The sequence below is a fragment of the Eucyclogobius newberryi genome, unplaced genomic scaffold, assembly GCF_026437365.1.
Source record: "Eucyclogobius newberryi isolate DKJ021-1_F unplaced genomic scaffold, fEucNew1.0.hap1 SCAF_10, whole genome shotgun sequence".
NCBI classification, from domain to species: Eukaryota; Metazoa; Chordata; class Actinopteri; order Gobiiformes; family Gobiidae; genus Eucyclogobius; species Eucyclogobius newberryi.
The window spans coordinates 19,742,856-19,755,608 of NW_027315724.1; the positions used below are offsets into that span (position 1 = coordinate 19,742,856).

A 12,753-nucleotide genomic window follows, 5' to 3' on the forward strand; every position below is an offset into this window, starting at 1 on the left:
TAACAACATCTATAAATACAGTTCAGTTACCGTATTTTCTGGACTATAAGTCGCACCTTTTTTCATAGTTTTGGCCGGGGTGCGACTTATACTTTTATACTTATACTCCAGAACGACTTATATGTGATATGATTTGTTATTTTCACACTTGCAACCGCATTTCATACTCCAGTGCAACTTATATGTGTTTTTTTCTTCTCTATTGCATTTTTTGGCTGGTGCGACTTATAGTCCGGAAAATACGGTAGAATCTCGACGTGCAGCGCAATCATCTCACAAGTGTAAAGGCTGGTTTGTCATCGCACCACCTGACACATGCGCGGCAGCCAATCAGAAGGCTTGCATCGGTAAAGGCTGGTTTATAGCCCGTGTCGTATATCATACCATGTCAGGTGCCACAGGGGGCGCTAGAGGGAATGTTGTTGTGTCCTTAGGCAAGACACTTCTCCCACACTGCCCAGTAGAGGACCATGAAGCTGGAACAGGACTCTAGAAATACTCTAAAATACTGTTTTCCTCGTATAGTTTGAGCTTGACAGGAACTAAACTAAATCAGATCCGAGCATATTATGGTTATTATGATTATGATTATCATGATTATTATTATTAAGATTATGATTATGTGGTGAGATCCAGTTTGGGTTAAAACTCCATTATTCACCCTAAAACCATAACCATGATAATCTCACCCTGGAGCTGTTGCAGATGAATACATTGTGCCTGTTTTTTATTTATTGTTATGGTTTTTTTGGACCACAGACTTGAACAGGGGATGAGAGTGGGGAAGGACATGCAGCATTGTGGCTGTGGGTGTGACGGAGCTCCATTCTCCTTTTGTGGATAACGAAATAATGAAAAATTTATAAAAAGGAAACATTTTAATTTGTACAAACATAACTCAGAACACAGAGGATGATTTCACCTCGAAATCACATGTGAACCACGACTTTTACTGCTCAAAAAGAACGTACAAGCGTCACAACTATTGGCTTGAGTGAGGCAGTAAATGAGGGTTAATTACTAAAATACATGAACATTGTAAAACGGCCTGGATGCCCTGCCACGCCCAGGCTTTGGGAAGAGTCCAGTCCAGTGGTTCTCAAACATTTAACACCAAAGAAAAGATGTGGCTTCCCGAGTACAACCAGGTCTAAACCAGGTCTAAACCAGGTCTAAACCAGGTCTAAACCAGGTCTAAACCAGGTCCAAACCAGGTCCAAACCAGGTCTAAACCAGGTCCAAACCTCGTCTAAAACAGGTCTAAACCAGTTCTAAACCAGGTCTAAACCAGGTCCAACCCAGGTCCAAACCAGGTCCAAACCAGGTCTAAACCAGTTATAAACCAGGTCTAAACCATTTCTTTCTGAAGAATCACTGATGATTCTCAGTTGTAAGTTCTGTTTGGTTCAGACCCTGGTCCTGGTCCTGACCCTGGTCCAGACCCTGGTCCTGACCCTGGTCCTGACCCTGGTCCTGACCCTGGTCCAGACCCTGGTCCAGACCCTCTTCCTGGTCCTGGTCCAGAGCCTGGTCCCCCCACTCCATGGTCTCTCTGATCCAGCTGAGGAAGTGTCCGAGGCGTGTATATACCCCGTACTTCCCGCGGGTGGCGCACTTCTCTCCCCAGCTCACCACTCCAGTCACAAACCAGGTTCCTCTGAAGTGGACCACAAACGGGCCCCCGCTGTCCCCTCCACACGTGTCCCGACTCGAGTCCAACACGCCAGCACAGAACATGTTATCAGTGATGACCTGCAGGGGGCAGCACATGTTACAGAGATGACCTGCAGCACATGTTACTGTGATGACCTGGAGCACATGTTACTGTGATGACCTGCAGCACATGTTACTGTGATGACCTGCAGCACATGTTACTGTGATGACCTGCAGCACATGTTACTGTGATGACCTGCAGCACATGTTACAGAGATGACCTGCAGCACATGTTACAGTGATGACCTGCAGCACATGTTACTGTGATGACCTGCAGCACATGTTACAGTGATGACCTGCAGCACATGTTACAGTGATGACCTGCAGCACATGTTACAGTGATGACCTGCAGGGGGCAGCACATGTTACAGTGATGATCTGCAGCACATGTTACTGTGATGACCTGCAGCACATGTTACAGTGATGACCTGCAGCACATGTTACAGTGATGACCTGCAGGGGGCAGCACATGTTACAGTGATGACCTGCAGCACATGTTACTGTGATGACCTGCAGCACATGTTACTGTGATGACCTGCAGCACATGTTACTGTGATGACCTGCAGCACATGTTACAGTGATGACCTGCAGCATATGTTACAGTGATGACCTGCAGCACATGTTACAGTGATGACCTGCAGCACATGTTACAGTGATGACCTGCAGCACATGTTACAGTGATGACCTGCACGGGGCAGCACATGTTACAGTGATGACCTGCAGCACATGTTACTGTGATGACCTGCAGCACATGTTACTGTGATGACCTGCAGCACATGTTACTGTGATGACCTGCAGCACATGTTACAGTGATGACCTGCAGCATATGTTACAGTGATGACCTGCAGCACATGTTACAGTGATGACCTGCAGCACATGTTACAGTGATGACCTGCAGCACATGTTACAGTGATGACCTGCAGCACATGCTACAGTGATGACCTGCAGGGGGCAGCACATGTTACTGTGATGACCTGCATCACATGTTACAGTGATGACCTGCAGCACATGTTACAGTGATGACCTGCAGGGGGCAGCACATGTTACAGTGATGACCTGCAGCACATGTTACTGTGATGACCTGCAGCACATGTTACTGTGATGACCTGCAGCACATGTTACAGTGATGACCTGCAGCACATGTTACAGTGATGACCTGCAGCACATGTTACAGTGATGACCTGCAGCACATGTTACAGTGATGACCTGCAGCACATGTTACAGTGATGACCTGCAGCACATGTTACAGTGATGACCTGCAGCACATGTTACTGTGATGACCTGCAGCACATGTTACAGTGATGACCTGCAGGGGGCAGCACATGTTACAGTGATGACCTGCAGGGGGCAGCACATGTTACAGTGATGACCTGCAGCACATGTTACTGTGATGACCTGCAGCACATGTTACTGTGATGACCTGCAGCACATGTTACTGTGATGACCTGCAGCACATGTTACTGTGATGACCTGCAGCACATGTTACTGTGATGACCTGCAGCACATGTTACAGTGATGACCTGCAGCACATGTTACAGTGATGACCTGCAGCACATGTTACTGTGATGACCTGCAGCACATGTTACTGTGATGGCCTGCAGCACATGTTACAGTGATGACCTGCAGGGGGCAGCACGTGTTACTGTGATGACCTGCAGCACATGTTACAGTTATGACCTGCAGGGGGCAGCACGTGTTTGCGTGAGTTTAGTCCCAGTGTGAGAAAACCCGCCCTTACGAACCTGCTCTGTGGAGCGGCTGCAGGTTTCTTGGCTCACCACAGGTAGCGTCACCTTCCTGAGGAAACGGGAACTACGGCCCAGATACTGTGTGGTTCCCCAACCAGAGACGACTCCGTGAATGTTGTCCTGGAAAATACTGCGGTCAAGGAAACAGGACTTAACCAGGTCTAGACCAGAATTTAAACAGGTCCTCGTCCTGGTTTAGTCCCCCTAATGAGGGTCCAACCCGTCAGCTCTTAGACCCCATTATCTGCTAGGAGCGCTCCAGTCTGAGTCTTCTGCTCTAACATGTTTAATATTGTTCACATTGTATTGACCAGGTCCTCGTCCTGGTTTGGTCCTGGTCTCACCCTGAGCAGAGTCCGGCCCAGGTTCAGGTCTGGGAGGCAGGCGGTCAGCGCGGTGGGACTCAGGACCACTGGACTCTGCAGTCGGAGCAGAGCGATGTCGCTGTCCAACGTGAAGTCGTGAAAATGTGGATGAAGCAGAACCTTGAGGACCTTCAGCGTCTGCTCCCCGCGGTCCGGACGCAGCTTGTCCACGTCTCCTGCAGAGACACGGAGTCACAGCTGACCTCTGACCTCTGACCATCTGACCTCTGACCCATTGAGTTATAATGAAGTCTAGAGAGATCGTGGGTTCTGTTGCCGTGGCAGTTGCGGCGGCCATCTTGTGACTGGAGAAGCAGCAAAATACAGTAAAAACAGGCTGATAAAAGCCTCGACTGCAGTGTTTAAATGAACATATAATGGTTTATTTGTGTCTTAATAATGCACTCGACCTGTGTGTGTCAGGACCTTTCACCTCTGAATTATGAACATGAATATTCACCTAAAAACACTGGGTTGTGTTTGTACAGCTCTATTAGTTTGTCTGAGTTCTTTTTCCATCATAGCAGGACGTGAGTCACAACAGGTTACCATGGCGACCACCTCTCTTCATTATAACTCACTCAGAGCTGCAAATAACGATTATTTTAGTGTCCAGCAGTTATTACTGTCATATAAACACATTTTTAACCAAATAAACGTGTAAATATGTGACCGAAGTGTAAGACTGAGAAATGGTTTATTATTATTGGACATTTTGATTTAATAATGTGATCAAATTACTCTCTGAATCCAAAGCAAGGCCCATAAATTAATGTCACAAATTAAAAACTGATCATTCATTTATCTGGGACATAAAATCATTAGCTTAATTTCATTATGTTTAAATTTTTTTGCTTCAGATTTCTTTAAATTTCCCACAAATTTCCCACCAGTTTTTTGGAAAATTTCCTCAGATTTTCCCCCATAATTTTTCTTTCAGTTCTCTTCAGATTATCCACCCGTTCTCCACACTTCACCCCACATTCTCTGCTTCTCTCTGGTGTTTCTCGTACCGACAGTGACGTGGTCGGCGTTCGTCCCCTGGAAACAGTGAGCGGCGGAAACGACCCATCGCTCCGAGATCAGAGTTCCTCCACAGAAGCCGAACCCGTCCGCCCTCCGGATCAGAACCTGCGTCAAACCGAACGATCGCACGATAGAGATCAGAAAAGCACACGTTAGCATTGACATTAGCTATTCTGAAGCTAACTGGAGGCACTGCTCTGTCTGAAGCGAGACTTTACTCTATGTTGTAGCACAATCTGGCCAGAAAGAACTGACGCTCGTGCTAAAGCGCCGTGTTTCCACTGATGCTAACTTATATGACCAGCCTTAGCAACACAAAGCTAGCAAAGCACTCGCTTGGCACTCGCTTTGTCAAGAGCCTAAATCTGATATTTCCAGGTCATAATGCATCTAACATTAGCATTAGCGTGACATAAAGAAAGGTTCAAACGCGGCGTAGAAGCTTTGAAGAGAAGTCAAAGAAATGAGGCAAAACTGTTCCTGTTTACGCTAGCTTTAGCCACGCCCCTCACACACACAAACCAGGAAGTACTAAATGTGTTTTTGTGAATTGCTCAAATCGACCTCAGGATTAAAAATCATGATTCAGCTGCATTTTTTGCAACTTTTAGTCACATTTTGTCACATTTTAGTTGCTTGTAGTTCATTTTTATTTTTTGCTTTTAATCACGTTTTTGTTGCTTTTAGTCTCATTTAATCTTCCTGTTGTTTGTCATGGAATTTTGAATCCCTGGAGAGGTTGACGCCCAGAGCATTAGGATGCTAATCAGGTCCTCAATGAGGAGAGAGAGAGTGAGCCAGGGACAATAGGAGGCTGATGGCCCATTAAAGGACTGATAGTAAACAAAGAGGTCGCTTTTAGCCACGTCTGACAGCCACACAAACTTGGAATTACTAAACATCTTTTTGTGAATCGCTGGGATTTGCCTCAGGATTTAAAAGTATGATTCAAGAAGATTTAGATTTGATGTTTATGAGTTATGTTTGAGTGACGTCAGCGTGTCACGTCATGTTTCTAAAGAATCCAAACACATTTACTGTCCATGGACTTCCTCCCGGCACCTCCAGAGTTCCGCCCACTATCCGCCCATCGACATCCATCTTCTGCACCGCCCCCTGCTGGAGCTCTGACATCAGCTCAGAGGAGTTCAGGGGCCCCAGGGTGCTGTCGGTGTCGCCTTCAGGGACCCGGGTCTCAGAAGTCCAGGTCCTGTTCTCGGTCCTGGTCCTGTTCTCAGTCCTGGTCCTGTTCTCAGTCCTGGTCCTGTTCTCGGTCCTGGTCATGTCCTCCGTCCAGGTTTGGTCCTGGACTAACAAAGACCTGGTCCACATCCACTCCTGGTTTTTCTGTCGGCCGCACGGAAACGCCACTGAAATTAAGAGAGAATTATACATAATTATACACATTTTCGACTAAAACTGTGATTAAAAGTACATAAACTAATGACAAACAAAGCGACCTCCAAAGTAGGATGCACATTCCAAATGTCATCAACGTGTTGCGCTGTAAAGTCGCTACCGTTAGCCGCTGGCGTTAGCTAGTGCTGTTAAAAGATCCATATTCCATCTCAGACAAAAAGCTGAACAAAATGATAGTTTTCTTCACTCCAAGTTGAATGAACCCTGATTAAACTCTGATAAATAAATCCATTATTTCTGGAGTTCAGTAAAGCTTCTTTTCACCCACAGTTGTGTGGGCGGCACTTGTGGGCTCTCTGGTGGTGCAGTCGGGTATTACAAGACAAGGTGCAGGAAAAGTGAAGTCAAATGTTTTCACTTTATTTATTGACGTTTTACTGTGAAACACGTCCGATTAATTAATGAAACTTAAATTAATTAATTGACAAAATCTTGACTGAAACCAACAAATAATTAAAAGTAAATCAATATTTCTGGTCAAAATGAGCTCAGATTGACTCTGGACCTGTGGGGCTGCAGCTCAGGCCGTCCTCCTCCAGTCTGTATCCTTCAGCACAGCCACACTGCACTGCAGCGCCCCCCGGGAGGTCAGAGCAGTACTGCATGCAGCCGCCATTTCTGTAGGAGCACTGACGCCGCTCTGGAACATAGAACCAGAAGAACCAGAGAGGAACAGCCAGAGGAACATCATGAGAACCAGAGGAACGTCATGGGAATTAGAGGAACATCATGAGAACCAGAGGAACATCATCATGAGAACGCAAAGAACATCATGAGAACCAGAGGAACATCATGAGAACCAGAGGAACATCATCATGAGAACCAGAGGAACATCATGAGAACCAGAGGAACATCATGAGAATCAGAGGAACATCATGAGAATCAGAGGAACATCATCACGAGAACCCAAAGAACATCATGAGAACCAGAGGAACATCATGAGAACCAGAGGAACATCATGAGAATCAGAGGAGCAGTTTGAGAACCAGAAGAACATTATGAGAATCAGAGGAACATCAGAGGAACATCATGAGAACCAGAGGAACATCATGAGAGCCAGAACTATAGCAGGTTCCTCTGAACACAAAGCCAGTGAGTGACTGGTCTTTAGTGAGAACCAGCTGTAGTGATGTGTTGAACCAGCAGGAGGCATATGTTAAATATTGACTGTAAAATACTAGTTTGGATTTGATTTGTTGAAGATCTGAACCATCGATGACATCACACTGTGACTCTCAGCCAACACATCATGACTCTTTAAACTTTAAAGGCACAATATGTAACATTCTGGAGGTGATGATTCCATGGAAACAAGCAGCAGGCTCCTCCAGGACAAATATGAGTCAGGTTTGTGGAGAGGCAGCTCACACTTTTATTGCAAAGATGACTCTTCATCTTCACCGTTTGTAGTAAAAACTGTTTCCTCACCGTTTTGGCAGAAGAAGCCGTGAAACTGAGGAGGACAAAGACAGAGGACATGTCCCTGGTCCACAGAGCACAGACCTCCATTCAGACACGGACTGGACCTGCAGCGACTCACACCTGAGAAGAGCAGAGGAGCAGAGGAGCAGAGGGTCAGAGGAGCAGAGGAGCAGAGGGTCAGAGGAGCAGAGGAGCAGCAGGTCAGAGGAGCAGCAGGTCAGAGGAGCAGAGGGTCAGAGGAGCAGCAGGTCAGAGGAGCAGAGGGTCAGAGGAGCAGAGGGTCAGAGGAGCAGAGAAGCAGACGGTCAGAGGAGCAGAAGAGCAGAGGGTCAGAGGAGCAGAGAAGCAGATGGTCAGAGGAGCAGAGGGTCAGAAGAGCAGAGGGTCAGAGGAGCAGAGAAGCAGATGGTCAGAGGAGCAGAGGGTCAGAGGAGCAGAGGGTCAGAAGAGCAGAGGGTCAGAGGAGCAGAGGGTCAGAAGAGCAGAGGGTCAGAGGAGCAGAGAAGCAGATGGTCAGAGGAGCAGAGGGTCAGAGGAGCAGAGGGTCAGAAGAGCAGAGGGTCAGAGGAGCAGAGAAGCAGATGGTCAGAGGAGCAGAGGGTCAGAGGAGCAGAGGGTCAGAAGAGCAGAGGGTCAGAGGAGCAGAGAAGCAGATGGTCAGAGGAGCAGAGGGTCAGAGGAGCAGAGGGTCAGAAGATTCAGACTTACTCACTTTTATATCTGAACCAGAACTCCATCTGTGGAAACAAATAGATTAAAAAACAGATCCAAACCAGGACCAGGACCAGGACCAGGACCAGGACCAGGACCAGGACCAGGACTTTACCGTCTTCTCTCGGCTCTGGAAGATCTCAGAAGCTTCTTCTTTGGAGCAGGTTTCTTCATAACATTCTCGCTCCAAATCTCCAGGAAGAACTTCCTCCAGAAGCAGCGCATTGGCTCGACGCCGCCTGGTGGTGGAAGAGAGCAACTGCAGCGCGCTCGGACGCTCCGCAAACACTGAAGAGAGACCGGGTTTAGACCGGGTGTAGACCGGGTTTAGACCGGGTTTAGACCGGGTTTATACCGGGTTTATACCGGGTATAGACCGGGTTTAGACCGGGTTTATACCGGGTATAGACCGGGTTTAGACCGGGTATAGACTGGGTTAAGACCGGGTATAGACCGGGTTAAGACCGGGTTAAGACCGGGTTAAGAGCGGGTTTAGACCTGGTTTAGATCTGGTTTAGACCTGGTGTAGACCAGGTTTAGACCGGGTTTAGACCGGGTATAGACCGGGTTTAGACCGGGTATAGACCAGGTATAGACCTGGTTAAGACCGGGTTAAGACCGGGTTTAGACCAGGTTTAGACCAGGTTCAGTACCGGTGCAGAGTGCAGAGTTTACCACTAGAGGCTACTACTGGTTGGGCTCAGGTTTTGGACTGGTTGTATTATGCGGCTCTTTTTAATTCCTTTAAGTCTGTTTGTTATTGTTTTTATGTTAGAGACAGTTTTGTGACGTAGAATCCACCATCTTTAGCTTATGTCGCTATATTTGTGTCTGAATATATTACCTGAGATGGAGGAGTGCATTTCTTCACAGAGGAGGACCTGGACCTGGATCTGGACCAGGACCAGGACCTGGACCAGGATCCACACAACTCGACTCAGTCTCATTGTCAGATAAAACTTTAAAAAACACAAACAGATTTAACTTTTACTGAAACTAAATTTATAATATTTATGATTTCACAGATTTAATGAAAGTTTCTCACCGTCTGAAGTTTGATCCTTGATCTCAAATATTTACATAACAAGACGTCACTGAGCTCCTCCTCCTAAACCAGGACTAAACCAGGTCTAAACCAGGACTAAACCAGGACTAAACCAAGTCGAAACCTGGACTAAACCAGGACTAAACCAGGACTAAACCAGGTCTAAACCTGGACTAAATCAGGACTAAACCAGGTCTAAACCAGGAATAAACCAGGAATAAACCAGGACTAAACCAGGACTGAACCTGGATAGAACCAGGACTAAACCAGGTCTAAACCAGGAATAAACCAGGACTAAACCAGGACTGAACCTGGATAGAACCAGGACTGAACCAGGACTGAACCAGGTCTAAACCAGGTCTGAACCTGACTCTGGCACCAGCAGGAGGTCGGTCCCTGAGGCCCTCAGAGTCCGAGATGGTTCATTTGGCACTAACATGTCTGATATGTACTTTGGTGCTAGGCCTTGGAGAGACTTGTACACAAGCAGAGCTGTGTCGGTGTAATCCCTCATTCGTCCAGGCGTGTTCCATAGTAGAAAAAGCTTCAGTTGTAGTCATCTGGACTCAGTTTGAAAAATAGACGTTTCGACTCTCATCCAAGAGTCATTGTCAATAAAAGAATTTAGATCGAGAACTCCGATATTAAACGTCTATTTTTCAAACTGAGTCCAGATGACTACAACTGAAGCTTTTTCTACTAAACAAGCAGAGCTGCTTTAAAGTCTATTCTCTGAGCCACAGGAGCCAGTGCAGAGACCTGAGAACAGGACTAATGTGATGGTACTTCCTGGTTCTAGTCAGGACTAATGTGATGGTACTTCCTGGTTCTAGTCAGGACTAATGTGATGGTACTTCCTGGTTCTAGTCAGGACTAATGTGATGGTACTTCCTGGTTCTAGTCAGGACTAATGTGATGGTACTTCCTGGTTCTAGTCAGGACTAATGTGATGGTACTTCCTGGTTCGGTACTTCCTGGTTCTAGTCAGGACTAATGTGATGGTACTTTCTGGTTCTAGTCAGGACTAATGTGATGGTACTTCCTGGTTCTAGTCAGGACTAATGTGATGGTACTTCCTGGTTCGGTACTTCCTGGTTCTAGTCAGGACTAATGTGATGGTACTTCCTGGTTCGGTACTTCCTGGTTCTAGTCAGTACTAATGTGATGGTACTTCCTGGTTCGGTACTTCCTGGTTCTAGTCAGGACTAATGTGATCATACTTCCTGGTTCTAGTCAGGACCCGAGCAGCAGCGTTCTGGATGTACTGCAGCTGTTTTACAGCTCGTTTGGAGAGACCAGTGAGCAGCCGTTACAGTCTAATCTACTGGAGACAAATGCATGGATAAGTCTCGCCAAGTCTGGTTTAGACACTATATTTTTGATTTTGGCAATGTTTTTAGATGGTAAAAATCTGCTGATGTTAAAGTTCAAGTCTGAGTCCATTATTACCTCCAGATTTCTAACTTGGTTTGTAGGTTTTAGAGCGAGACTCTGGAGGTGACGCTGACAAAGACCATGATTTCAGTCTTGTCTGAGTTCAACTGGAGAAAGTTGTTTTGCTTCCACACACTGATTCTGGCACCAGCAGGAGGCCCTCTGGCACCAGCAGGAGGCCCTCTGGCACCAGCAGGAGGCCCTCTGGCACCAGCAGGAGGCCCTCTGGCACCAGCAGGAAGCCCTCTGGCTCTATGGCACCAGCAGGAGGCCCTCTGGCACCAGCAGGAGGCCCTCTGGCACCAGCAGGAGGCCCTCTGGCACCAGCAGGAAGCCCTCTGGCTCTATGGCACCAGCAGGAGGCCCTCTGGCACCAGCAGGAGGCCGGTCCACACACTGATCTGTGGGTTACAGTAACAGAGTGAATCCACTGGTCCATGTTCACCTGCGACAGTGAAACATAGATCTGACTCATCTGCATCATTGTGAATCATCATAGTTAAAATATATAAACAGATCAACATATTTTAAACTAATATATTGAAAAGAAAGAGCCCAAATCAGAGAGAGAGAGTGAGAGAAAGAGAGAGAGAGAAAGAGAGAGAGAAAGAGAGAGAAAGAGAGAGACAGAGAGAGAGAGAAAGAGAGAGAGAGAGAGAGAAAGAGAGAGCGAGAGAGAGAAAGAGAGAGAAAGAGAGAGAGAGAAAGAGAGAGAGAAAGAGAGAGAAAGAGAGAGAAAGAGAGAGACAGAGAGAGAGAGAAAGAGAGAGAAAGAGAGAGAAAGAGAGAGCGAGAGAGAGAAAGAGAGAGAAAGAGAGAGAGAGAAAGAGAGAGAGAAAGAGAGAGAAAGAGAGAGAAAGAGAGAGACAGAGAGAGAGAGAAAGAGAGAGAAAGAGAGAGAAAGAGAGAGAAAGAGAGAGAAAGAGAGAGCGAGAGAGAGCGAGAGAGAGAAAGAGAGCGGAGGCGGTGAAGAAACGAAAGTTAAGTTAAACTGCGACATTTTGATTCACGACGCGCAGTTTGTTCTTTTACGTTTTTAATTAAAAAAACTCAACGAGAAGATTCATGAGGAAAATGGAGAAGGAGCAGGACACAGTTAAGTCTGTTTAATGTTTCAGAAGTGAATCATGGTTTAGACCCGGTTTAGTCCTGGTTTAGACCTGGTTTAGTCCTGGTTTACACCTGGTTTAGACCTGGTTTACACCTGGTTTAGACCTGGTTCAAACCTGATTTAGACCTGGTTTACACCTGGTTTAGACCTGGTTTAGACCTGGTTTAGTCCTGGTTTACACCTGGTTTAGACCTGGTTCAAACCTGATTTAGACCTGGTTTAGACCTGGTTCAAACCTGATTTAGACCTGGTTTAGACCTGGTTTAGACCAGGTTTAGTCCTGGTTTACACCTGGTTTAGACCTGGTTCAAACCTGATTTAGACCTGGTTTAGACCTGGTTTAGACCAGGTTTAGTCCTGGTTTAGACCTGGTTTAGACCAGATTTAGTCCTGGTTTTAGACCTGGTTTAGACCTGGTTTGGTCCTGGTTTAGACCTGGTTTGGTCCTGGTTTAGACCTGGTTTTGACCCGGTTTGGACCAGGTTTAGTCCTGGTTTTAGACCTGGTTTAGACCTGGTTTGGACCAGGTTTAGTCCTGGTTTAGACCTAGTTTAGACCTGGTTTAGACCTGGTTTAGTCCTGGTCTCAGGCTGTATTGTCCAGCAGGTGGTGTCTCAGAAGAAGGAGCCTCTGAAGAGCACGACTGAAACACAGTGAGTGGTTCAAAAGTTAAAGACGGAGCAGCAGAAGAAGAAGAAGAAGAAGAAGAAGAGACGAGTCTGAAAAACGATGTTTCAATCAATCGACCAGTCGTTATCA

The 12,753-nt window shown here is 46.6% G+C and overlaps 1 protein-coding gene across 1 annotated transcript; it reads right to left on the reverse strand.

Moving 5' to 3' along the window:
• Positions 1–1,345: 1,345 nt before the first annotated feature.
• On the reverse strand, positions 1,346–8,720 carry LOC140376685 (coagulation factor IX). The gene is made up of 9 exons (XM_072462148.1): positions 8,520–8,720; positions 8,406–8,430; positions 7,700–7,813; positions 6,777–6,911; positions 5,891–6,222; positions 4,840–4,957; positions 3,806–4,002; positions 3,456–3,581; positions 1,346–1,752 (listed from the first exon to the last, which is right to left on the reverse strand). Exons 2-9 carry the CDS (start codon positions 8,428–8,430, stop codon positions 1,372–1,374), a joined length of 1,428 nt encoding a protein of 475 aa, XP_072318249.1. The 5' UTR covers positions 8,520–8,720; the 3' UTR covers positions 1,346–1,371.
• Positions 8,721–12,753: the final 4,033 nt, after the last annotated feature.